Source organism: Hemiscyllium ocellatum, chromosome 39 (genome assembly GCF_020745735.1).
Source record: "Hemiscyllium ocellatum isolate sHemOce1 chromosome 39, sHemOce1.pat.X.cur, whole genome shotgun sequence".
NCBI lineage: Eukaryota > Metazoa > Chordata > Chondrichthyes > Orectolobiformes > Hemiscylliidae > Hemiscyllium > Hemiscyllium ocellatum.
In genome coordinates, this window is record NC_083439.1 from 1,898,757 (window position 1) to 1,926,101 (window position 27,345).

The 27,345-nt window shown below is 40.8% G+C and overlaps 1 protein-coding gene across 3 annotated transcripts in view; it reads right to left on the minus strand.

Annotated features, from left to right (window-relative positions):
* Positions 1-27,345, minus strand: part of dennd4a (DENN/MADD domain containing 4A) — a 154,029-nt gene that overhangs the window by 37,079 nt on the left and 89,605 nt on the right. For all 3 annotated transcript variants that reach the window (XM_060853248.1, XM_060853247.1, XM_060853249.1), the window contains exons 14-19: positions 16,401-16,534; positions 13,497-13,632; positions 12,966-13,172; positions 10,625-10,753; positions 5,075-5,222; positions 123-251 (exon numbers count right to left, since the gene is read on the minus strand). In XM_060853248.1, the coding sequence (XP_060709231.1) occupies positions 123-251; positions 5,075-5,222; positions 10,625-10,753; positions 12,966-13,172; positions 13,497-13,632; positions 16,401-16,534 (883 nt within the window). The remainder of the gene's footprint in view (positions 1-122; positions 252-5,074; positions 5,223-10,624; positions 10,754-12,965; positions 13,173-13,496; positions 13,633-16,400; positions 16,535-27,345) is intronic.

The window sequence follows — 27,345 nt, forward strand, 5'->3', positions numbered from 1 at the left end:
GACAATGGATACAAGATGACCCCAAATAGACACAGAGAATAGGGGACAGCAAAAAGCAATGAATAAAACAAAAGATAAGAGAAGTTTGAGTTGACAGAAATTGGTGACACTGTCAAATGTACCTGTACTAGATCTATCATCAGTGGAATCTACTTTCATTAGCTCGGAGTTGAATTGGGGTTGTTCCGCAGTGCTAGTGTCATTAGAGCTATCCATGCTGCCGTGGCTAACAGCATCCAAGTCACTGCCATCTGCTTAGAGAACAGAATAGATTAGAACAAGTCAGGAGCAAGTTACTGCAGATGCTGGAATTCGAGCTGAAAACCAAAATGCTGGAGATCACAGCAGGTCAGGCAGCATTCATGGTCAGAAAGCAAGCTAATGTTGAGTTTAGGTGACTCTTCATCAGAGCTGAAGTGAAGTGCGGAGAGGACAGCATTTATGCCATGGTTAGGTGGTGGGAGTGGAGTGCTGGGGAGAAAGGATGTTGGTAATGCATATTAAGTGATCAGAATATGAGAAATGTGGGTCTAACTAACAGACCGGAAAAAACAGACAGTTCCACCGGGGGAGGTGGGGGTGAAAAGAGGAGGAGGAGACAGAGAATGGAACAAGCAAGACTAAAAGAAAAGGAAGAAATGACTTCATAATTGGAAGGTGCTCAACTCAATATTGAGCCCAGAAGGTTGTAATCTGTCTAGTTTGAAGATGAGATGTTGTTCCTCCAGTTTGCAATGTGATTCGCTGGAACATTGCAGCATGCCAAGGACAGACAAGTGGGCATGTGAGCAGGACAGTGTGTTAAAATGACCGGCTACAGGAAGATCGTCGACATGCTTGTGCCACCGCTCCCTCAACCCCAAACAAAAACCATTGCATAAACATTGCCCCCTCTACACTTCACTTCAGCTCTAATGAAGAGTCATCTAGATTCAAAACATTAGCTTGCTTTCTCCCCATGGATTCTGCTTGACCCGCTGTGATCTCCAGCATTTTTTGTTTTCAGATTAGAAAACGTTGCTCGGAACCAGGTAATTCTCTCAAGTCAGTTCACTCCCTATGTCTTCTAAAGTTACAGCTCCATGTTTGAATAACAAGTGACACAAGCCACAACTATTCTGGCGATTCCAGTGACTAAAGGTGTAACATACTATTAACCCATAAGACAGTATCAAAACTTGTCACACTGCAATCAAAATAGTAACTGTGGCTATTAGTTCACTCCTTGTGCCGTGCATTGCTGACTCAGACAGGGAGTCAAATTTGTATATCGGATGATCAGTGTTATTGACTTATTGGCTAAATTTTTTGAGACATAAATGAATCACTACAATTGATTTTAAAGGATCCACCTCCATAAGAACCTTCTTCAAAATTCTGAAATAAGATTTACTCGAGTATTCTTTTTAATTAATACCTCTCTTACAAGAATGATTGAAGTTTAAAATCACACAACACCAGAATATAGTCCAACAGGTTTATTTGGAAGTACTAGCTTTCAGAGCACTGCTCCTTCATCAAGTAACTAGAGGGGCAGGATCATAAGACACAGAATTTATAGCAAAAGATCACAATGTCATGCAATTAAAACTAAATGTTAAGTGTTTCATCTTTGAGAATGGGTTGCAGGTTTCAGTTCATTAATATGTAAACCCCAGAACTTATTTTAAGCCACGTTCTCGAGATAACACAAGGTTTTATGAAAAAAAGGTCAGACAATGTATTAAAGGTGTGAGTTTAGAGTCTCATCACAATCTTGAGTCAGACTGGCTGTAAGTCCAAAGTAGGAATTTATAAAATATTATATGGATTGACTGCCTGTAGGTTGTGAGCTTTTTCAGCAAAAATAGAATGTATCTGCAAATATAAATTCACCCCACATACTTATTTTTTGTGTGTGTGTGTGTATGTGTGTGTGTGTGTGAGAGAGAGTGTGAGTGAGTGAGTGAGTGAGTGAGTGAGAGAGAGAGAGAGAGAGAGAGAGAGAGTGTGTGTGTGTGTGTGTGTGTGTGCGTGCATTGCCTGTGTGTATATTTGGTAGATTATGTGCCTGAGTATGACGAAGTATAAGCTTGTGAAAGGGTTTGCGCTTGAGTGTGAAGGGAGTATGCTTGTGTGTCTGAGAGAGAGGGTCTGCGTGAACGTGAGAGAGTGTAAGGGTGTGTGTGAGAGAGTGTATAGTGTAGTGGGGTTACCTGTAGTGTGGTATGAGCCCACGCCCCAGTTGAAGCCATCCCTATGGGTAGCGAACTTGGCTATCAGCCTCTGCTCGGCCACTGTGTTGTTGCATAGTACATTGATGAGACCAAGTAGATGCTACAACAATGGATGAATGGACACCAAGCAACAATTGCCAGACAGGGATATTTCCTCTCAGTCAGGGAACATTTCAATGGTCAGGGACATTAGGCCTTGGATCTTCAAGTGGCCATCCTCCAAGGCGGACTTCGGGATATGCACCAACACACAATGGCCGAGGAGAGGTTGATAGCCAAGTCTGGCACCCATGAGGATGGCCTCAACAGGGACCTTGCATTCACGTCACACTACAGGTGACCCCACTGTACTCTCTCTCACACACACCCTTACATACTCTCACACTCACACAGACACTCTCTCATACACTCGTGCTCTCTCTCAGACACACACATATACACCCCACTCTCACTAGTATCCTTACACACAGATGAGGAAGGACACCACTTCGACTGGGACAACACATCCATCCTAGGACAAGCCAAATAGAGGCATGCACGAGAATTTCTAGAAGCATGGCATTCCAACCGGAACTCTATCAACAAACGCATTGACTTGGATCCCATGTACCACTTCCTGAGAAAAATAACAGGAAATGACATCACCAACCCAAGGAACCCCAAGCACAAAATAGAAAGTGGGCCATGCCACAAGTGCTTCATCCAGAGGCTCACTGATGATGTTACCTAGTATGGTGACAAAACACCTGAAAATTAACCATCCAGCTCAGTGAGCAAACTTACACCCAGAACCTCAACCTGAGCTACAAATCTTCTCAAAACTCGTTAACATACAACCCCCACACCCACACCCCCTAACAGGCTTAGACTCCGTCACACTTACGTGCGCAGGCACACGCATATGTAAGTCCATGGGGTGGATTTGCGTTTGCAGAACTGTATTTGCAGTTAGATTCTAATTTTGCTCAAAAAGCACACAATGCAGGAAGTCAATCCATATAACATTTTATAAATTTCTACTTTGGATAGAACCAGTCTGACTCAAGATTGGGATACAGACAGACTCTAACCTTTAATATATTGTCTGAGCTGAGATGTCACCTGGCTTTTATAAAACCTCAAGTTTCTCAAGAATTTGACTTAAAAGTAGTTCTGGGATTAACATATTAATTAACCAAAACCTGCAACTCACTCAAAAAGATGAAAGACTTAACAGCAATCTAGGTTTGTTCAATCTATCATTTCAGTTACATGACACTGCAATCTTTTGCTATATGTCTTCTGATCCTGTTCCACAGTTATCAAATGAAGGAGCAGTGCTCTGAAAGTTAGTACCTCCATATAACCTGGTGTTGTGTGATTTTTAGCTTTGTCCACCCCAGTCCAACACTGGCACCTCTGCAACAAGAATGAATGAGGTCAAGTGTTCAGAAAATTGGAACAACATACTTGATTTGAATAACATTATTGTGGTAACAAAATGAAATTCTTCTAATCAGATTACTTCAGTTCACGCCAGCTGCTAAATATAATTGCTCTTCACAACAGTATATCAATTAAATCAATCACCTTTTAATAAGATTTTTGATCCCCCCAAGAAAAGCAAATGATTCCCAAGGCTTCATTATGGAAGAGATGCTGATTGCAAGAGTGCTCCAAGGTTTAATTTCCACTTAAATTGATTAAATATATGAGAACAGAGATGAAACATTAATTCATTCTTCAAAATGGCATTTGAATCTCCTATGTTACTGCCATGGTGTTAGATGGAAATCTGTGAAATTTGTGATCTGTAGTTAAGAGGGACATGACCTTCACCTGGAAATCAATCTGGGGAGAGGATAATTGCTAAAGCTCTAAACATTTTCCTGTCAGAATATTGTATTGTGTGGGATTCAGGTTTGTCACTGAGCAGAGCAGGCATAGCTAGCATTATTGATGTTCCATTTCTGACAGTAGCATAACAAAGAGTAGTCCCAATAAATGTGGACCAAACACAAATATGTGATGGAAATAAAAGATGATAATGAATTTTTGGTCTTCAGAAATAGATTCCCATAGATGTTAACACAATATTAAAATATTTCTAGTTACAGGAAAAGCAATTAAAAATATGTAACAGATGAGCTGAAAAAAAAAGCAGAGTATGAGAACTTCAAAGCAAAACTGAACTATAAGGAAATTATACCTGACAATGATATCTTTATTAAATATTTTTCACACAACCTTGTACACTACAGACTGTGAAACATCTGTACTCTTCCTAGTGTGTGCTGTCCACATGAACATGCTATCTGTCTGTTCCATCTCAGACAAAAGCATCAACACAGAGGTTCTGCACCTCATGGATCAGCAATGTGTGTTTTAGAAAGGTAATCTGATGAGAGAAATGTGTCAGTTTGACTCCCAGCTTTAACTGAATTAGTTGCTTTCAAGTATGGCACTGACAGCAGAAGGCCTGCTGCCCACACTAATATTTAGTACATTCCTGTTCTATGCAACATTAATTTTTTATAGCAGGGAACAAGAGCATTTAAATATAACACTGAGTTTTTACATCTTATTATATTTAAGTTGAAATATTTTTGGAATTATCAGTAAACCAATTTAATTCAGAAAATAAGACTATTTTATATAGTATTTGAACACTGTTTTCCTACATGTTTTATTATAACTCTGAACCAAATAAAGACTTAAAAACATCTTCAACTCCTAAGTAAAATTAGAATAATATGGAAATATTGCAACTCTCAAGACTACATCTACTGAAATTATCAGCTTTACAACTAAATGCGTCTCTGCATGGATCAGCTGAACAGTAAGTGCTTTCTGAATCACACAGACTGCCTGAATCCTACCTGAGAGCACTGGAGTTTGTGGCGGGTTTGCTGGGGCCCTTTTCAAAGCTCTGCGGAACTGAGCTGTTGCGAGCACAACATTCCTTATCTTCATCCACAGAAAATAGCCGCCTCTGTTGCTTGATGGCCACGTACTCTCTAAAACAGCCTGTGGAAAATCAAATGCAGCCCACTATTAGCCCAGTGCAAAAAACCAAAAGAAAAAGCTCCTTTTTGAGGGCATAAAATCAAACTGTCCGGATATTGGTAAAGTTAGATTTTACTTGCTATTCAGGCTGTAGGTAAAGAAATGTAATTGTCAGTCGGGAATTACAGAAACCCTAGCTCCTGTGTCAATCCTGATTGTGAATGAATCCTCATCTAGTCCAGATGACAGAAGCTTGTTGCATGACAAGTAAAATATGATGGACTAATGTTCACAAAAAGTCCCATTTTCATGATATTAAAAACAAAACAATTTCCAATGATATCAGAAAACATCCCAAGGTGTTTCATCAAGTGGAATTTAAAAAAAACTGTCAGGACAAATGAGGTGCTATTAGGATGGGGATCAAAAGCTTGGTCAAAGAGGTGGGTTTTAAGGGTACTTTAAATGAAGAAAGGTTGGTCGAGAGATTGAAGGGCTTGGTACTGGAATCTCAAAGTGCACTGTCCAACCTGTCAACTTCGGGATGTGGAATTATGGTCAATGCACATGAAACCAAACTCAAAAGGATTAACAAGGTTAGATCTCAGGGAAGAAAGGGAGAACTAGCCATTTGGATACAGAACTGGCTCAAAGGTAGAAGACAGAGGGTTGTTTTTCAGACTGGAGGCCTTTGACCAGTGGAGTGCCACAAGGATTGATGCTGGGTCCTCTACTTTTTGTCATTTACATAAATGATTTGGATGCAAGCATAAGAGGTACAGTTAGTAAGTTTGCAGATTACACCAAAATTGGAGGTGTAGTGGACAGTGAAGAGGGTTACCTCAGATTACAACAGGATCTGGACCAGATGGGCCAATGGGCTGAGAAGTGGCAGATGGAGTTTAATTCAGATAAATGCGAGGTGCTGCATTTTGGGAAAGCAAATCTTAGCAGGACTTATACATTTAATGGTAAGGTCCTAGGGAGTGTTGCTGAACAAAGAGACCTTGGAGTGCAGGTTCGTAGCTCCTTGAAAGTGGAGTCACAGGTAGATAGGATAGTGAGGGCGGTGCTTGGTATGCTTTCCGTTATTGATCAGAGTATTGAGTACAGGAGTTGGGAGGACATGTTGCGGCTGTCCAGGACATTGGTTAGGCCGGTGTTGGAATATTGCGAGCAATTCTGTCTCCTTCCTATCGGAAAGATGTTGTGAAACTTGAAAGGGTTCAGAAAAGATTTACAAGGATGTTGCCAGGGTTGGAGGATCTGAGCTATAGGGAGAGGCTGAACAGGCTAGGGCTGCTTTCCCTGGAGCGTTGGAGGCTGAAGGGTGACCTTATACAGGTTTACAAAATTATGAGGGGCATGGATAGGATAAATAGATAAAGTCTTTTCCCTGGGATTGGAGAGTCCAGAACAAGAGGGCATAGGTTTAGGGTGAGAGGGGAAAGATGTAAAAAGAGACCTAAGGGGCAACTTCTTCACACAGAGGGTGGTACACATATGGAATGAGCTGTCAAAGGATGTAGAGGAGGCTGGTACAATTGCAGCATTTAAGAGGCATTTGGATGGGTATATGAATAGGAAGGGTTTAGAGGGATATGGGTCGGGTGCTGGCAGGTGGGACTAGATTGGGTTGGGATATCTGGTCGGCATGGACTGGTTGGACCGAAGGTTCTGTTTCAATGTTGTACATCTCTATGACTCTAAAAGGAAGAGCAAGGGGTGATTTGCAGGACTGAAGATGATTACATTGATAAAAGGATTAAGCCAGAAAGAAAATGTAAACACAAGCATGGAAAAATTTTAAATCTGAAGTCTTGGCTCCCAGGAGAAAAGATAGGTCAGTAAAGAGAGAGGCAGTCGGTGAACAGCACTTAGCATGCAATAGGTAAAGAACGTTTTGGATGAGCTGATGTTTATGGAACATGGGAGAGAATTGGACCAGTCTGGAATTACAGGCATGGTTTAGATTTCAATTACAAGAGGGCATAAATCAGTTAAGGTAAATCATGTTACAGAGGTACAATGGAATTAGGGTCAAATTGGGTGTTAAAGTTGCAAAGAGTTTTGTTCAAGCTGAGTCAGTACCCAGGAGGTGGATGGAGTCAATAGCCTGGTACAGAGATTTTGTGGAAAAGAGTGAAGGTACTTCAGACTAAAATATTCACTGACATCAGAATGAATTACAGTATCACTGAACAATTCTAATGTGAAGAGGGTGTTATTAAAGAATGACAGGATGCGAAGATTGTATTTGACACATTTGCCTTCATTGGTCATAACATGATTATAGGAGTTGGGATGTCATGTTGTAGCTGCACAGGGCACTGGTGAGGTCACTTTTGGAATACTGCATACAATTATGGTTGTCCTTCTACACGAAGGATGCTGTTAAACTTGAGAGGGTGCAGAAAAGATTTACAGGGATGTTGCCAGGACTAGAAGGTTTGAGCTATGGGGAGAGGTTGAATAAGCTGGGTTTTTTTTCCCTGGAGGGGTGACCTAATAGAAGCTTATTAAACCATGAGAGGCTTGGATAGGGTGAATAGCCAAGGTCTTTTCCCTAGGGGAGATAATAGATCATAGATGAGAGGGGAAAAATTTAAAGGAGTACCTGAGGGGTAACTTTTTCATGCAGAAGGTGGTGCATGTATGGAATGAGCTGCCAGAGGAAGTGGTGGAGACGGGTACAATTACATTTAAAAGGCACCCAGATAAGTATATGAATAGAAAGAGGTTTGAATAATATGGGCTAGGTTCTGGCACTTGGTACTTGTGCAGATTGGGATGTCTGGTTGGTGTGGATGAATTGGACCAGTAATTTGACTATAATAGTTCTATAACAGTTCCAGTATTGCATGATATAATTTACAGAAAATGGCAGAAACTCTTAAAAACATTGCCTTTGAAATCAACATTGAAATGTACATTAAGGGGTTGAGGAATAAAGCTGTGACTCATTATCATTCTGTCATATGCTAATATTTGACTATATTCTAAAGAGCTAGATTGTTGTACTGTAGCTTTCAGGCTCCATTATATAATTAATGACTATGAAACAGCTCAATCCTCTTCAGCTTGCATTGGATCAATGGCATCATAGATCTGCAAGTTCAATTAACTTTAATCAGACCAACATTGACAGGTGGAAGTCGAACAGGTTCATTTTAAATGATTATCTTATAAAATACAATAAAGTTGTGCAGCAAAATTATTTAATTTTAAGTTCTGAAATCATTTTTTATTTTATATAGTAACAGTGAAAACAGAATTTAAACAAAAGCTTACTTGTCTACAGAAAGTGTAAGTACAATTACTCAATGAATAAATATATGCACAGTTGAGGTTCAGAGTGATATAGACCAGAAATGATATATTTCTGAGTGATAGAACTGGAAATTATGGGGAAAGAGGTTATACAGATCAAAAATGAGGGGTACAATCATCCATATTGGGAAAAATATACAGATCCATGTGAATTAACTAATCTCAATTGGCAAGAATCAGTAAAGGTTTATGAAGTCAGCCGTATTTTCTTGGTCTCAGGATAGGGCAATAACATACTATTGTTCCCATTGCTTTTAAGCAGTAACCTCAGCTAAACTGTGCGCATGAATGAACAATAGAAACCAAGCTTAGATTCAACATTCTTTTGGATAGAATAGCCCACCAATTTATAATCCACACTCATACTCAAAGAACAGATTCTTGGTCAAAATAAGTGCAGTTGTCAGTTCCATGGAAACAAACTCTATTAAAGCAATGCCTTCAGGAAATGAGGGGAACAAAACAAAAATCAGATGGAGGAAAAGCAATGCCTTTGTTATTTAAAAATGTAATTTCAGTTATTAGAGTACAGAAAAAAGCAGGGTAGTGTGATGAGTTTTGCACTGTTCCCTAGGACATTAATCTGTGACACTGGATTACTTGTGCAGTGACATGGCTACTAAACCACCATCTCTCCACAGGGATTTACCGCAGAATTCTGCATTATAGAAGGCCTTGGTACTTGAGCCACAAAACAGCAAGTCCAGTAAGTGATCAGAAAGACAAATGAATGCTGGCCTTTACTACGAGGGACAGAGTATGAAAGTAAGGATATCTAAATGCAACTGTCTGGGGTATCGGAGAGAATGCATCTGGAGCAGTGTGTACAGTTTTGGTCTTCTTATGCAAGGGAAGGCTTCACTTGCAGAGAAGCAGGACAGAATGGGATCACTCAGGGATCGTTTAATGAAAAAAGGATGAGGAGGTTGAACCTATAATCATGGGGGTTTGAAGAATTAGAGGTAATCTTATTGAAATTTGTAAGATTCTGACAGAGTGGACTTGACAGAGAAGAAACTGAGGAGATGTTTCCTTTCATTGGGAATCTAGAACTAAGGGCACAGTTAAAAAAAAAATGCCTCCATTTGAAACAGACATGTGGAGAAATATCTTTTCTCAGTTGGTCATTAGTCTTTGGAATTCACCAAACAGCAGTTGAGGCTAGAGCATTAAAAATATTCAAGTGTGAGTTGGATATCTTTGATTGATAAGAAAATCAATGATAATGAAATGATAGACAGGAAAGGGAGTTAGGACCTTCAGGAGTTCAGCCATTCTAATGAATAGTAAAGAGTCAATGGGCAGAATGGCATTCACCTGCTCTTATTTTTCTGAGTTCTCTTATTTATCTTTTTAGGGGTCAAACATTGATTTCCAGTGAGCATAACCTGGAAAATTTCTCAAGATACTCTGAATCTAGTCGAAGTAAACTTTGCTGAATTTATTGTATTTTGACACAGAACTTTGAATTGTAAACCAATCATACAAGTCACTGGCTCAACTTGTAAACTGATCCACCACAGCTGTCAATCCAAGGCATCAACAGAATTCTAAAACCTCGAGACTGCTGGGGTTTCCATTCTTCTATAAATCATTGAAGTAAGGATCTTCTACAAGACTCATGTTAACAAATGAGCTGCTTTACAAAAATAGTAAAGAATTTAAAGGCATGCTATTGATTAACATGTGTAGTCACACTGGTTTGGACCTTTAATATTGTAACACAAACTGAAGTGCTTGCAGCATTCACAACACAGTGTCAATAGTTTCACCAATTAGATACTGAGCATTCAGAATGATGTTACCCCCATTAGGCCTATTAAATGTGTTTGCAGCTTGCTGAAGAGTAACACTGGCAGAGGATGAAAACAGAATGAGGAGGTTGTATCTATAATCATGGGGGTTTGAAGAATTAGAGGTAATCTTATTGAAATTTCTAAGATTCTGACAGAGTGGACTTGACAGAGAAGAAACTGAGATGTTTCCTCTCGTTGCCTTGGGAAAAGCAATGTAAGAGAAAAAAAGGTGAGAGAATAAGAATAATTTACAATTAAAAAGCAACACAGTCTCAGTAAACATGTAGAGGCTCATACCTTATTGTAGTAACCATATGTTATAGCATTGGGGTGAACCCCAGCTTTCTTCATCTCAAACAGAACTCTCACAGCTAGCACTGGCTGCCCATACTGCCCACATAACTGCATCAGAACACGGTAACAGACCTTGAGTGGGGAGAAAAAAAACCTTCCTTTAGCAGGAAATCATCAGGGAGATCCACAGAAGAAATTATCTCCCAAATTTATTCCCATAATTACACAAGTGCCAGAATCACTGTTCAACACTGTCAGGCAAAGATGTACATCACCTGAAGGTTTTGAAAGCTGTTGTCAGGATATGATTAAATCAGGTTTAACAGGTTTACAGTTTAAATGATATACAAGTGCATATTGGCGAAATCCCAGCATACGTTGACTTGCTCCAACAATAAATTCTTCTTGATAAAGCTTTGCCTGCTTGGACAGCGTTTTCTCATCATATTGAAGGGATTTTGTCCTATATCATTTATGACTTTAAGAGAAAGGTTGAGCAATATCAATAATAAGTGGTTATGAAGCAAAGCCTTAGGAATATTCACAAATTCCAGCTACCACTATTTGTGCCTCAGTGCAGGACAAGTGGAGGTATCTGTGCAAGTATATGCTTGTCTGTGTCCATCGCACTCTCGCTCTGCATCCGTCTCTCTGTGCACTTGCATCTCTTCTCTCACTTTGCGCCTGCATCTCTCTGTCTTCTAATGGATTTGGATGGTGCTATCCAAGGAGCCTTGGTGAATCTCTGCAGTGCATTTTTCTCTTTTCATATACTTACAGAAGCTTTTATAGTCAGTTTTGCGTTTCTTGCAAATTAACCCGCATATTTTATTTTCCTCACTCTTCATCAATCTTTTTGTCCACTTTTGCTGAATTCTAAAGTACGCCCACTCCTCAGAATTACTGTGTTTTTTCTGGCACTTTTATACGTCTCTTCTTTGGATCTAATATTATTCTTAATTTCATTTGAAAGCAATGATTGAGACATCTTTCCTGTTTTATTTTTGCACAAAATAGGAATAATATCTGTTGTAATTCATGCATACATTCCCTAAATATATGGTGTTACCAAACCATTGTCAATCCTTTTGGGAAGATTCTCTCAACCATCATTGCCAATTTTTTTCACTCTCCACCTTAATTACAATTCCATCATATTATGGTCACTCTTCCCAATGCCTCCTTAATTGCAAGTACATTGCACCCACGAATATCTAACTGCAGTGTTAATTTGCTTACTTTATTGCTTATGCTCCACCTATTAAAACACAATATCTTTAAGACTTGTCTTAACATCATTAGTCACCTTAGTTTTACTTTGCACTTTGGCCTCATTTGTTTTTTGTTCTTTTTTCTAATTTCCTGTAGTGCTTCTTACACTTCTGCCTTTCATTACTGGATTAGAGTGGTGCTGGAAAAGCATAGCAGTTCAGGTAGCATCCAAGAAACACGAAAATCGAAATACTGTATTCCTGAAGAAGGGCTTTTGCCCGAAACATCAATTTTCATGCTTCTTGGATGCTGCCTGAACTGCTGTGTTTTTCCAGCACCACTCTAATCTAGACTTTGGTTTCCAGCATCTGCTGTCTTGCTTTTACCTGCCTTTCATTACTATCAATCCTTAACCCTGCTCAAGTTCCCATTCTCCTGTCATTTGAATTTAAGCCCTCTCCAACAGCACCAGAAAGTAGCAATTCTGTGATTATTACCTTTGAAGTTTTGCTTTTCAATTTATATCCTAACTCTCTATATTGAGCTTGTAAAACCTCATCCCTATTTTTACCCATGTCATCAGGACCAATATGTACCATGACCACTGGCTGTTCACCCTCTCCCTTCAGAATATCCTGTCACATCTTCAAGACACACTCAGCTCTGGCGTCAGGGATGCAACATACTATGCTGGAGACTTGTGTAGCTGCAGAAATGCCTGTTCCCCTTATTAATGAATTCCCAAACATTACAACCCTGTCATTCTTCTTCCTTCCATCTTCTGCAGCAGTGTCACCTGTCGTGCCACAGACATAGCACCTGCTGCTATTCTGACAAGTTGACTCTCCCAACAGTACTGTATATGTTAGTGAATGGGACGGCAACAGGAAAGGAGTATGGGGATTATTTTAGATGTCCCATAATTATTGAAATAAATAGGGAAAAAGTACTGTTTTAAAGTTACACTGATATTCAACTGGGGTTAGTTTGGCAGAGGAAAATCAGAAACAAAACAAGCATTCCATCACAGTCAACATGTTATTTATTATATTGTCTTTCCTCTCCCACCAAATCACATGGCAATACTGACACAATTGTTTGCTAATATGGTACAATGTGACTGTATTCATACCTCATCAGGTGGTTCCAACTTCTTGACTTGCATCTTCCTCAATACGTCATAAGCAGTCCGAAGAGCCCTAACCTTTGAATGGCAAACTTTCACATAAGCAGGGAGGCAGATAAACCAGAGGCCATAGCAATGGCGCAAGAGACATTTCGACCACATCTGAGGAATTGATGAATAACGCTTTGCAATTTTTTGAGCTGATTTTATTTCCTGAAATACAAACAGATAAAATTATGAAATGAAATTTATAATTACAATATGCATTCAAACAGTTCACAATTTTCATGTTTTACATTTAAAGTATTACTCTTCCTACACAGAGGTGACATGAAACACACAATTTACCCAATTATTTATACATTCCACTTTTCCTACAAAATTGATTTACATTTCCACTCGAACAATACAGCCTAACCATTCCATCATTCTCCCACTAAGTACAGTATTCAATCTTTCAGTGTGCCAATAGTACCTAATGGTATTCACACACTTTATGACAGAATATTCAGAATACAAACATCAATCATGGTGTACCTGCTTAGTTCTTCTGCCCATGGGTGCAGGACTGTTGGGACAACTATTTTTTGACGTTAACCTGCTTGCTGGAGTTTTTAATAAACCCACCGGTCTGTCAAAGAGCTCTGGTATTAGCACAGGGAAGCTAGAGTAACTGCAAGGACAGGATCAGTTTGGAGTTAATATATTAAAATGTCGTAAACATAGTCAACAACCAAAATATAATTAACTACACATTTAATTGCCAAATAAAGGTTTTCACCTAACCGACATGTAACACTAGACATAAAAAACCTAAATATTGGATATATGGATGAAAAGTCAAAACTGTCAAAAATTCACAAAGTTTGACAGCATTTGCAAAATATGAGACACGCTAACATTTTCGGAGCTTTAAGACATGAAAAAGGGGAGCAAAAAAACTGATGTAACTCAGCAGGTCAGGCAACATTGGAGGAAACGACCGTGGTTAACGCTTTGGCGGAGTACACACATCCAGAGGGGTCTTGACAGGGTCTATGCGGAGGCAATGTTTCCTCCTTTGGGAAAATCTAGAACTAGTGGTTACTGTTTAAAAATAATGGGCCAATCATTTAAAACAGCAGTAAGGCAAAACCTTTTCTCAGAAGGCCTTTGTACTGCTTTCTTGAGGTGGTGGAAGCAGAGTCCTTTTTAAGGCAGAAGTTGGTAAATTGTTGTTAAGCAAGGGTTTAAAGGTTACCATGGTAGGCAAGAACACAACTTTGAGGTTACAATCATGTCAATTGTGATCTTACTGAATGGTGAAGCCAGCTCAAAGGATCGAATTGCTCCTATTCCTGATTCAAGTGTTTTTATGTACAAAAGTAAAACATTAACTCTTCTGTTCTCTCCACAGATACTGTCAAACCTGCTGTGTTTATAATTTTCTGTTTCCTTCCAGATTTTTAGAATCTGCTGTTTGCAGCTTAGGTTCTGGGAAAGTATCCTTTATTCGTTGGATGACCACACACTATTTCAGGCATTGCTAGTATCTGGCTTTCTGCCCTCAATCCAAAGCAACCGTCTGGTCCATGACAACCTCAGCACACCAGATTAAGCAGAAAAGAAAAACATTAGCCTAGATTTTCAACCTGATTGTTATGGAGTGGCGTTGGGAGAGCATCAAATGCATATCCTTGCAGCAGCTGAACCACAAAATGCTGCCAGTTGGGAGAGCTATCAGATAGCCCAGAACTACTTTGGAATGAGACTCAAAGCAATACATTTTCAGAAGACAGCTAGATGTTTGTTAAACCCAGTGTTTGCAATCTAGTATTGACAATTTCCATCATTTGAAAAAATGTTGTTTTCAAAGCAGAGCAGAAAATTTATGTAAAGCATTTTAAAAAAATACAGTAGATACTCCCTGGAGGAGCACAGTTACATTCTTAACACTAAAAACAGATCTAATGAGTTTGCATAAAAATAATTGGCAGTGGTGAATACAAGGCAGCAGCATAATCACAGTTCTCTAAATTACAATGCAAACATGCTAATTTTCAAAACTGCATGTAGTAGTTAACTTACAGCTTTTAAATTGAAACTTCATACTATAGAACAATACAGTGCAGTTCAGGCCCTTTGGCACTCGATGTTGCATTGACCTGTGAACTATTCTCAGCTTGTCCCCTACACTATCCCATCATCATCCATGTGCTTATCTAAGGACTATTTAAATCTCCCTAATCTGGCTGAATTGACTACATTAGCAGGGAGAGCATTCCACGCCCTTACCACTCTCTGCGTAAAGAACCTGCCTCTGACATCTGTCTTAAATCTATCACCCCTCAATTTGTAGTTATGCCCCCTCGTACACACTGAAGTCATCAACCGAGGAAAAAAACTTTCACTGTCTAATCTATCTAATCCTCCGATAATCTTGTATGTCTCTATCAAATCCCCTCTTAGCCTTCTTCTTTCCAATGAGAACAGACCCAAGTCTCTCACCCTTTCCTCATAAGACCTTCCCTCCAGACCAGGCAACACCCTGGTAAATCTCCTCTGCACCTTTTCCAATGCTTCTGCATCCTTCCCAAAATATGCGACCAGAACAGTACACAATATTCCAGGTGTGGCTGCACTAGCGTATAGTTGCAGCATGATTTTGCGGTTCTGGAACTCAATCCCTCTACCAATGAAACCTAATACACCATATGCCTTTTTAACAGCACTGTCAATCTGGGTAACAACTTTCAGGGATCGATGTACATGGACTCCAAGAACCCTCTGTACATCCACACTACCAAGAATCTTTCCATTGACCCAGTACTCTGCCTTCCAGTTATTCTTCCCAAAGTGCACCACCTCACATTTAGGTGCATTGAACTCCATTTGCCACCTCTCAGCCCAATTCTGCTTATTATCCAAGTCCCCCGCAACCTGTAACATTCTTCCAAACTGCCCACCAACTTTAGTGTCATCTGCAAATTTGCTAATCCATCCACCTATTCCTGCGTCTAAGTCATTTATAAAATGACTTAGCTGTGGTCCCAAAACAGATCCTTGTGGGCACACCACTAGTAACCGGACTCTAGGCTGAATATTTTCCATCGACCACCACTCGCTGCCTTCTATCAGAAAACCAGTTTCTAATCCAAATTGCTAAATCACCCTCAATTCCATGCCTCTGCATTTTCTCCAACAATAGATGTTTAAACTTTGGCATATTCTCTACTCAGATGCAATTTCATCCAACTTTGTGTACACAGCATGTCCACACCATCATACCAAAATAGAACTATCTACACTTTATGCAGTGTAAACGTTTTTAATGATTATTAGACAGGGAAACAGCAAATGAAAATGATTCTAGGCATTTAAAACATTGTAAATACTAGACACATTCTGAAACCTTATGATTTCCTCTGTGTTCTAACCATGCAAGCAAATTTAGAATCATACCTATATTGAAGGGGATGATCTTCTCCATTAGGCAAGCTTGGAAGATCAGGAGGTGTTATGAAAACCGTATGTTCACTTCGGTGAGAATCATCCAATTCTATGAGATGCAAATCATCGGGGCGTTCTGCGTCTAACTGGTTTAGCATAAAAGGTAGAATTATCATCTCAAGTCAAATAGCCTACTTCATACTGTTACAATCAAAAGGAATTGATAACACAGAGGAAAATGAAACAAGAACTACAAGGAAGTGCAATCTGTTTGTTCTCTCAGTTCCCATATGTTATACAGTTTCTTACAGCCAAAATAAAAGAAAATCTAGGTCCACCATCTCAATCTTTTACTTTTAGTTGAATTTGAGGATGTTGCAGAGAACAACCTCAAGTCTGCAGTGAGAACTGCCTATTAGTTGCAATAAACTATTAACTTCATCCCATCCTTGTTATATGTTAAAGAACACAAAACTTCTAGCACCTGCAGTTTTTTTTCCTCAATTGCATTATTGCAGTCATTTTAATCTATATTTCCTAGCCTTCTCCTATAAGCCCTCACATGTTATTTTCCCAATTGATGTTGCATGTAAGGGTCTTGGGCCTGTGCACCTTATTGTTGCAGTACGTTGCTGAAACATTTTTTTTTCTGCATTCATTTCTCACTGCTTTAGCACAAATAATCAGGCTGCTGCCTTTGGTTCAGGATTGCCCTGCTAAAGAACATTCATTTCCCTTCTTTGGGCAGAGAATCATTACTGCACATAGAGGCCTTTTGGTCTATTGAGCCTAAACAGGCTTTCTGTAGAACTTCTAGGCTTATTTGGCTCATGGGCTTATTCAATTTCCTTTTGAAATCAGTCAGTATCTCTGCTTCCACTCACTGGCGGAGATTTCCTGCTGTTTAAGCATTTGTATTAATCAATCCTCGCTAATACAATATAACTCGTTCAGTCTTTTCACCTGGATGAACTATTGCTGGAGATTTCCCCAGGTCCCTTTGTCCTCCCTAAAGTTAACTGCCCTTAGTAGTAATTGGTACACTTTCAAATGCATGATTGGATTTCAAAACTTCATTGTTTCAACAACAGGTAAATGAAAGAATGCATGACAATCTCCCATACATCAGAGCTGAGGCCATCTCTCTCTATATTGCATAAAATACTTAATTTTGCCTTTAACCGTCACACATTAGTGGACAATGCATCAAACTTTGCATCAGACTAGCTTATGGTCGACAGGTTTTGTAATTATGTTTGTAACTTGGGAATGTACAAGTTAGCAAATAGTATTTTCATTCTTTTTGCAATTAGTTTCCAAAATTCAAATTAGACATTTCTTCAGTTATTAGCCATCTGATCCAACTCTTCCACGCTGACCAGATATCCTAAATTAATCTAGCTCTATTTGCCAACATTCCTCTAAAACCCTTCTTATTCATGTACCCATCCAGATGCCTTCTGAATGTTGTAATTATCCACCACTTTCTCTGGCAGCTCATTCCATACATGCACCATCCTCTGCAGTGAAAACTTGCCCCTTTGGTCCCTTTTAAACCTTTACCTTTTCATCTTAAACCGACACCCTCTAGTTCTGGACTCCCCTACCTTGAGAAAAAGACCTTATCCATGATCCTATAAGGTCACCTCTCAGCCTCCGATGCTCCAGAGAAAATTACCCCAGCCTATTTAACCTCTCTCTACAGGTCAAACTCTTCAACCCAACTGCATCCTTGTAAATCTTTTCTGAACCCTTTCAAGTTTAATAACATCTTTCCTATAGCAAGGAGACCAGAACTGAATGCAGTATTCTAAAAGTAGCCTAACCAATGTCCTGAACAGCCACAACATGACCGCCCAGCTCCTATACTCAATACTGAAAAATGTGTTGCTGGAAAAGCGCAGCAGGTCCGGCAGCATCCAAGGAGCAGGAGAATCGACATTTCGGGCATAAGCCCTTCTTCAGGGATGAGGAGGGTGTGCCAAACAAACTAAGATAAAAGGTAGGGAGGAGAGACTTGGGGGAGGGGCGTGGGGAATGCAATAGGTGGAAGGAGGTTAAGGTGAGGGTGATAGGCCGGAGAGGGGGTGGGGGCGGAGAGGTCAGGAAGAAGATTGCAGGTCAAGAAGGCAGTGCTGAGTCCGAGGGTTGGGACTGAGATAAGGTGGGGGGAGGGGAAATGAGGAAGCTGGAGAAATCTGCATTCATCCCTTCTGGTTGGAGGGTTCCCAGGCGGAAGATGAGGCGCTCTTCCTCCAGGCATCGTGTTGCCATGGTCTGGTGATTGAGGAGGCCAAGGACCTGCATGTCTTTGGCGGCGTGGGAGGGGGAGTTGAAGTGTTCAGCCACAGGTTGGGTTGGTTGGTGCGGGTGTCCCAGAGGTGTTCTCTGAAACGTTCCACAAGTAGGCGGCCTGTCTCCCCAATATAGAGGAGGCCACATCGGGTGCAGCGGATGCAGTAAATGATGTGTGTGGAGGTGCAGGTGAATCTGTAACGGATATGGAAGGATCCCTTGGGGCCTTGGAGGGAAGAGAGGGGGGAAGATGTGGGCGCAAATTTTGCATTTCTTGTGGTTGCAGGAGAAGGTGCCGGGAGTGGAGGTTGGGTTGGTGGGGGGTGTGGACCTGATGAGGGAGTCGCGGAGAGAGTGGTCTTTCCGGAACGCCGATAGGGGAGGAGAGGGAAATATATCCTTGGTGGTGGGGTCTATTTGGAGGTGGCGGAAATGACGAAGGATGATACGATGTATCTGGAGGTTGGTGGGGTGGTAGGTGAGGACCAGTAGGGTTCTGTCCTGGTGGCGATTGGAGGGGCGGGGTTCAAGGGCAGAGGAGTGGGAAATGGAGAAGATGCGGTGGAAAGCATCATCAACCACGTCTGAGGAGAAATTGCGGTCTTTGAAGGAGGCCATCTGGGTTGTTCGGTAATGGAACTGGTCCTCCTGGGAGCAGATGCGACAGAGGCGAAGGAATTGGGAATATGGGATGGCACTTTTACAGGGGGAAGGGTGGTAGGTGGTGTAATCTAGGTAGCTGTGGGAGTCGGTCAGTTTATAGTGAATGTCCCTCTATAAGCGAATCCTCTTGCAAGGATGCCTTCCTTGAAGAAGCTCTCTTCCTCCCTCTACAGCGAATCCTCCTATACTCAATACACTGACCAATAAAGGCAAGCGTACCAAATGCCTTCTTCACTGCCCTGTCTACCTGTGACACCACCTTTAAGGAATTATGAACCTGCACCCTAAGGTCCCTTTGTTTGGCAACACTCCCCAGGACCCTAAAATTAAGTGTATAAGTCCTGTCCTAATTTGCCTTACCAAAATGCAACACCTCATTCGTATCTCAATTAAACTCCATCTGCCACTCCTCAACCCATTGGCCCATCTGATCAAGGTCCCGTTGTACTCAGATAACCTTCTTCACTGTCCACTACAACGTCAATTTTGGTGTCATCTGAAAACTTACTAGCCATTCCTTCTATATTTACATCCAAATCATTTGTATAAATGACAAAAAGCAGTGGACCCAGCACTGATCCTTGTGGCACACTGCTGATCATAGGCCTCCAATGTGAAAAGCAACCCTCCACCACTGTGTCTCCTATCTTCAAGCCAGTTTCATATCCAAATGGCTAGCTGCCCCTGGATTCCATGTGATCTAACCTTTGTAACCAATCTATCATGCAGGAGGTTAGATCTCATGGAACATAGGGAGAACTAGCCATCTGGATACTGAACTGGCTCAAATGTGGAAGACAGAGGGTGGTGGTGGAGGACTGTTTTTCAGATTGGAGGTTTATGAACAGTGGAGTGCCATAAGGATCAGTGCTGGGTGCACTACTTTTCATCATTTATACAATTGGTTTGGATGTGAGCATAAGAGGTATACAGCGGTGTTACATGGGGGTGGGAGGGCAGTGTTGGGGCGGGGGCGCGGTATTGGGGGTGGGGGGTGGTTTTGGGAGTGAGGCAGTGCTGGACGGGGTTTGGGGGCGTGGGGCCTCGCGGGCTGTGTGCTTCTGCAGTCTCCTGAATGGGGAGCAGACTTTAAAAAGTTCAAGGAAAGGCATTTAATTGATTAACCGAATAATTGATTATTGAAACGAAATTGTGCCCGCCCATCATGTCCAGATAATCGAGGTTCCCCTGTAGTTAGTAAGTTTGCAGATAACGCCAAAATTGGAGGTTTAGTGGACAGCGAAGGTTACCTCAGATTACAACGGGATCTTGATAAGATGGGCCAATGGGCTGAGAAGTGGCAGGTGGAGTTCAATCTAGATAAATATGAGGCACTCATTTTGGGAAAGCAAATCTTAGCAGGACTTATGTACTTAATGGTAAGGTCCTAGGGTGTGTTGCTGAACAAGAGGCCTTGGATTGCAGGTTCCAAGCTCCTTGAAAGTGGAGTCTCAGGTAGATAGGATAGTGAAGGCGGAGTTTGGTATGCTTTCCTTTATTGGTCAAGTATTGAGTACAGGAGTTGGGACATCATGTTGCGGCTGTACAGGACATTGGTTGGGCCACTGTTGGAATATTGCATGCAATTTTGGTCTCCTTCCTTCGGAAAGATATTGTGAAACTTGAAAGGGTCCAGAAAGGATTTACAAGGATGTTGCCAGAGTTGGAAGATTTGAGCTATAGGGAGAGGTTGAATAGGCTGGCGCTGTTTTTCCTGGAGCATCGGAGGCTGAGGGGTGACCTTATAGAGGTCTATAAAATCATGAGGGGCATGGATAGGATAAATAGACAAAGTCTTTTCCCTGGATAGAGAGTTATATAGCAAATCAGTAGGTTGAAAGAAAAAGGAGGCTTTTGGCAGATACTGGGGTCTTAAACTGTGGAAGCCCTAGTGGAGTATAAAATGTGGATGAGAAAACTTAAAGGGAGTTTATGAGAGATAAAATGGATATTTAAGAATATTGGCAGGAAGATGCCAACTTGCCTTAGGAGGTACATTAAGGTAAAAGGAGAACTAGGGTAACAGTAGGGTCCATTAAGGACCAGAGTGGTAATCTGTGTGTGGACTTGGAGGATGTAGGTAGGGTTCTATATGAATACTACGTGATGGTGTTCACTAGTGACTGGGACAATGTAGGTGCGGAAATCAGGGAGAAGGACTGTGATACAATTAAAGAAATCAGCAAAGATAGAGAGGAGACTCTAAGTGGTCTGGCAGGCCTAAAAGTAGAAATATCTCCAGGGTCAGATAAAATACGTCCCAGGGTGTTGAGTGAGGCAAGAGAAAAACAGCAGGGAAAATACTTGCAAAAACTTTCAGTTCCTCTCTGGCCACAGGAGAAGTGGCAGAGAACTGGAGGACAACCAATGTGGTATGGTTATTTAAAAAGGGAGCAAGAGATAAACCAGGGTCTACAGGCCAGTGGGTCTAAACTCAATGGTGGGGAACTGTTGGAAGCAATTCTGAGGGACAGATTTAATCAGGACTTGGAAAGGCAGGGATTAATTAAGAGGAGACAGCATGGTTTTGTTAAAGGGATTTAATTTCTGCCCAACTCAACTGAATTTCGCAAAGATGCAACCTGGTGTGTAGAACGTGTGTAATGTTTTTGATGTAGTCTGCTTTGAATTCAGCAAGGCTTTAATAAGGTCCCACATGAGAGATGGATAGCAAAGGTCAGAGCCCATGAGATCTAAGGAAATTTGGTAAATTGGATCCACAATTGGCTGAATGGCAAGAATCAGAGTGTGATGGTTATGGGGTGATTATTCTAACTGGAAATGTGTGTCCAATGGGATCAGTGTTGGGGCTTTTGCTGTTTTTGATTTATGTAACAACACAGCCTTGAAAATAGGTGGCTTGATCAGTAAGTTTGCAGATGATACAAAAATTGGTAGGGTGGCAAATAGTGCAGATGATAGACTTAGACCACAAGAGGATATACATAGGCTGATCAGTGGCAAATGAAGTTCAATCTGAATATGTGTGAGGTGATGCTTTTGGCAGGTAAGACCCTGGGAAGCACCAAAGATCAGAAGGACCATATTGTTCATGCGCACCAGTCCCTTAAAGTGTCATGACAGGTAGATAAAGTGGTTAAGATGACATATAGGATACTTGCCTTTATTAGTCAAGACACAGAAATTATGCGGGAGCTGTTTAAACACTTATTAAGCCTTATCTAGAGTAACAAGTGCAAAGGAGATTTACGAGGATGTTGCCTGTACTGGAGAGTTTCAGTTATGAAAGACATTGGACAGACTTGGGATTGTTTCCTTAGAGTACAGGAGACGGAGAGAGAATATGATGTAGAAACACAAGATGATGAGGGGCAGAGATAGGATAGACAGCAAGCAATCTTTCCCTTGGGGTAGGGATTGATGAACAGGGGCATAGGTAGAAGGGAAAGGGAAAAAGGTTTAGAACATAGAACAGTACAACACAGACAGGCCCTTCAGCCCACGATGTTGTACCGACCACTGATCCTCATGTATGCACCCTCAAATTTCAGTGACCATTTGCATGTCCAGCAGTCTCTTAAATGTCCCCAATGACCCTGCCTCCACAACTGCTGCTGGCAACGCATTCCATGTTCTCACAACTCTCTGTGTAAAGAACCCGCCTCTGACATCCCCTCTATACTTTCCTCCAACCAGCTTAAAACTATGACCCCTCGTGTTAGTCATTTCTGCCCTGGGAAATAGTCTCTGGCTATCGATTCTCATTATCTTGTATACCTCAATTAGGTCCCCTCTCCTCCTCCTTTTCTCCAATGAAAAAAGTCCGAGCTCAATCAACGTCTCTTCATAAGATAAGCCCTCCAGTCCAGATAGCATCCTGATAAACCTCCTCTGAACCCTCTCCAAAGCATCCACATCCTTCTTATAATAGGGCGACCAGAACTGGACACAGTATTCCAAGTGCAGTCAAACCAAAGTTTTATACAGCTGCAACAAGATCTCACGACTCTTAAACTCAATCCCCTTATTAATGAAAGCCAAAACACCATATGCTTTCTTAACAACCCTGTCCACTTGGGTGGCCATTTTAAGGGATCTGTATACTTGTACCCCAAGATCCCTCTGTTCCTCCGCACTGCCAAGAATCCTATGGTTAATCCCGTACTCAGCTTTCAAATTCGACCTTCCAAAATGCATCACCTCGAATTTATCCAGGTTGAACTCCATCTGCAACCTCTCACCCCATCTCTGCATCTTGTCAATGTTCCGCTGCAGCCTACACCAGCCCTCTATACTGTCAACGACACCTCCAACCTGCTGACCCATCCTTCAATCACCTCATCCAAGTCATTAATAAAAATTACAAACAATAGAGGCCCAAGGACAGAGCCCGATGGAACACCACTCACCACTGACCTCCAGGCAGAATATTTTCCTTCTACTACCACTCACTGTCTTCTATTGGCCAGCCAATTCTGTATCCAGATAGCTGTGTTCCCCAGTATCCCATTCCTCCTGACCTTCTGAATGAGCCTACCATGGGGAACCTTATCAAATGCGTTGCTGAAGTCCAGATACACCACATCCACAGCTCGACCCTCATCAACTTTTCTAGTCACATCCTCAAAGAACTCGATAAGGTTTGTGAGGCATGACCTGCCCCTCACAAAACCGTGGTGACTGCAGTTAATCAAGCCATGCTCTTCCAGATGGTCATACGTCCTATCCCTCAGAATCCTTTCTAACACTTTGCAGACGACAGACGTGAGACTTACTGGTCTGTAATTGCCGGGGATTTCCCTATTTCCTTTCTTGAAGAGAGGAATTACATTTGCCTCTCTCCAGTCCTCAGGTACGACTCCAATGGAGACCGAGGATGAAAAGATCTTCGCAAGTGGCGAAGCAATTGCATTTCTTGTTTTTCAAAGCAGCCGAGGACAAATCTGGTCCGGGCCTGGCGACTTGTCAATCTTAATGTTTGACAAAATTTTCAGCACAGAGATATGATTTTAAAGGAGATATGAAGAAAACCCATTTCACCCAGAGGCTGGTTGGAATTTGGAATTCACTGCCTGTAAGGGTGGTAGAAGCAAAAACCCTCATAGCATTTAAGAAGTATGTGTGAACCTGCGATGTGGACTTGGATCCCAAGTCATACAAAGGCATGGGCCAAGTGCTGTTGTTTTAACCAGAATGAATGTGATGGGCTGAAGGACTTTTTTCTGTACAGAGGTCTCTATGATATATCTACATACACACACACACCAATCTCAATAAGCATAATAGTCCAGCTTATACACAACATCATAACTGAGCAAGTCTTGGTTAAGAACAACCAATGCCTAAATGAGTGTAGTCTCAAGCATGACAAACAGCCACCTTCAGTGGCTATTCCCTTTTCAGACAATGCTTGGAAAAAAAATAAGATAAACCATTCCTACCTGGATTGACATAATCAGTTTTCCTTTATTGCTTTGAAACCTAGGAAAGGGGCCTTCTGTGACTAGTCTTCCTTCACTTGTGTGAGAAAGAAGCTGAGGATCTCTAAGATCTCAATATGGCGTCCCTTCTATACTAATGCACATTGGGGCAATGCTAAGCCAACAGCATTTGGTGACTTAAGTATAAATATTCCACCTTGCTCCTGGATAGTATCTAACTATTCCAGAGGAGAATAATGTTTGCATATTTCTTCCCTGGTCTCCAATAATCATTTTGTTTTGAATACATAACACCAAGACTGAGGTTCTCATTAAGACTACTGGCACCATTTAAGCACACCACTCATTAAAGAGAACATTTTCTGTCTAGAGATGCAGAGAGTTCTACTATACGCACGCATGACTATGCTTCAAGAACTCAGCCACATTCGGGGCATTTACACAATCCTTGGATAAGCATATGGATGATGATGGGATAGTGTAGGGTGTTAAGCTTAGATCAGCTCACAGGTAAGAGCAACACTGAGGGTCGAAGGGCCTGTTCTACACTAAAAAAAAATTATTGTGGTGATATATTTTACTTTTTTCTGAAACAAACTGAAGATTGTGAAATAACTTATTAGAAATGCTTGGTACAGTAAAAGGAGAAGCAAAGTAAATGTGGAATTTTTAAATTGCCAGCTTAATTAGCAAGACAAGTGGCTAGAAGTTCAAGTTAAACACTGGATAAATAAAGGGAAAATAAGAATCTTTTTTAAAACAGACTTATTGAAATGAGACACAGAAGAGTTTCAAGTGGCAATTATTCAGTATAGTTTAGAAAGCACTGAATAACCCAAAGAACTTAAAAGCATATATGAAAAGAAGGAAATTATATGTTAAGAAATACCAAGCTCTCCCATTACTCTGTCAATCTCCAGCCACAATCTCAAATTTACAATGTCTAAGCGGCATTCAAAGTCCATGGCTTAGGGCAACAGACTGTTGAATTTTGATCCACCCAAAGTCATTTGTAATTTACCAGGTTGTGCATCTTAATAAGGAAAAACGGGAAACAGTAAGTCAAGAAAAAAAGATAGCAGCATACCTGATGAGCAGTGACTTGAAATTTTTTTTTGGTTTCAACAGTAGTACACTGCATGGATTTAAAGAGACAGTTTTCAGGCAGACAGGTAGGCTCAGTTCCTAAAGAAATCTCTATGGCAATTTCCATAGAAATCTCTATAAGATTCGCAACTACCAGTTCTGCAGTGCATTTTAAATGCTCTTCTTCCTAAACAACATTTCCTACAACTGATTACATGTCAACAATCTGTAAAAGACCATTGGATCAATCCTGGTGCTAACTGATTCTCTCATGCACAAATGTGGTTGGATGTTTCACAAAAATGGACTGTTTACATAACCATATATCAAAGGGATGCAGACCATGTGAAATCAAACAGAGGGACAGACTTGTTTAATAATATGAAATATCCAAACGATATTCATCAAACATATGTCAGAGCAAACTCTTCAGTGTACATTCCATTCCAGCCACTCCACTGTGTTAAGCTGCCATAGCATATGTTTTTGCTCAAGACCAGCTGAAGAAATAAAAGCAAATATCAACATGTCTGCCTTCTTAAATTGACTGAACAGATTTTATGTCCACTGGGTTTATTTGTTGGAGTAAAATGTAATTCTGAGCTAGGCCACTTGTTTCTAATACAGTTGTCTGTAGACAATGAGAACATTTAAAAAGGTCTTACTCAACCCTCTATAGAGGCAGAAAATCACAGCAAGATCTCAGAGAATAAAAGTAAACGCATTGACTTGAATACATAGCTTGATTGTACAACATGTTAGAATATTAGAAAGTGAGACATTTTGTTTGGCATCAAGGAACAGCTAAATGTGTTTCCGCAGTGAAAATGAATATAGGGCACAAGGGAATGGTTATGAAATTGCTGAATTCTTAAAGCCTTGAAGATGTTTTATTGGGAAATGTAGCACTGAGGTCAGTAGGTTCATTGGCAATAATCCTCCACAATTGAAGAATGGCAGGTGACCTACTTTTCCACAGGAATCTTGCCTGAAGGGAAACAACAAAGGCGACAGAGAGAGAGAGAATGAATTTATCTGAACAGTGAATGGAAAGTAAACTCCAGCACTCTACGTAAATGATAGATTTCCACGTAAATTAGCATTTCACCGATCTAACTTCAAATATGTTAGTAAAGCTTTTTAATCTTTGATTTGCAGAAATGCTGTAGGGCAAAGGATGCAAAAATCAAATGTACAGGAAAATTGATTGAGACTTTTATTACAACAGAAAATGAGGGTGTGCTATTTAAAGAATTTTCAGTCGTTGATAATTAACAACCTACCACATAACCAAACAATTTAAAGATGTGCATTCCTGTGATTTCGGAAGCAAATCAGAGTGGTGAATAATGTTTTCCTATCGCGACATCGCAAACATGTAAGACTGTAAAGAATTAGATGAAGTAGAGTGAGGATGAGAATTGCAAGGACTCCTCGTTTCCTTTTAAAGCTAGTACAGAAAACTCCATTCAGAAATTAATTTTGGGTACACAGTGTTTGTTAAAAAGAAA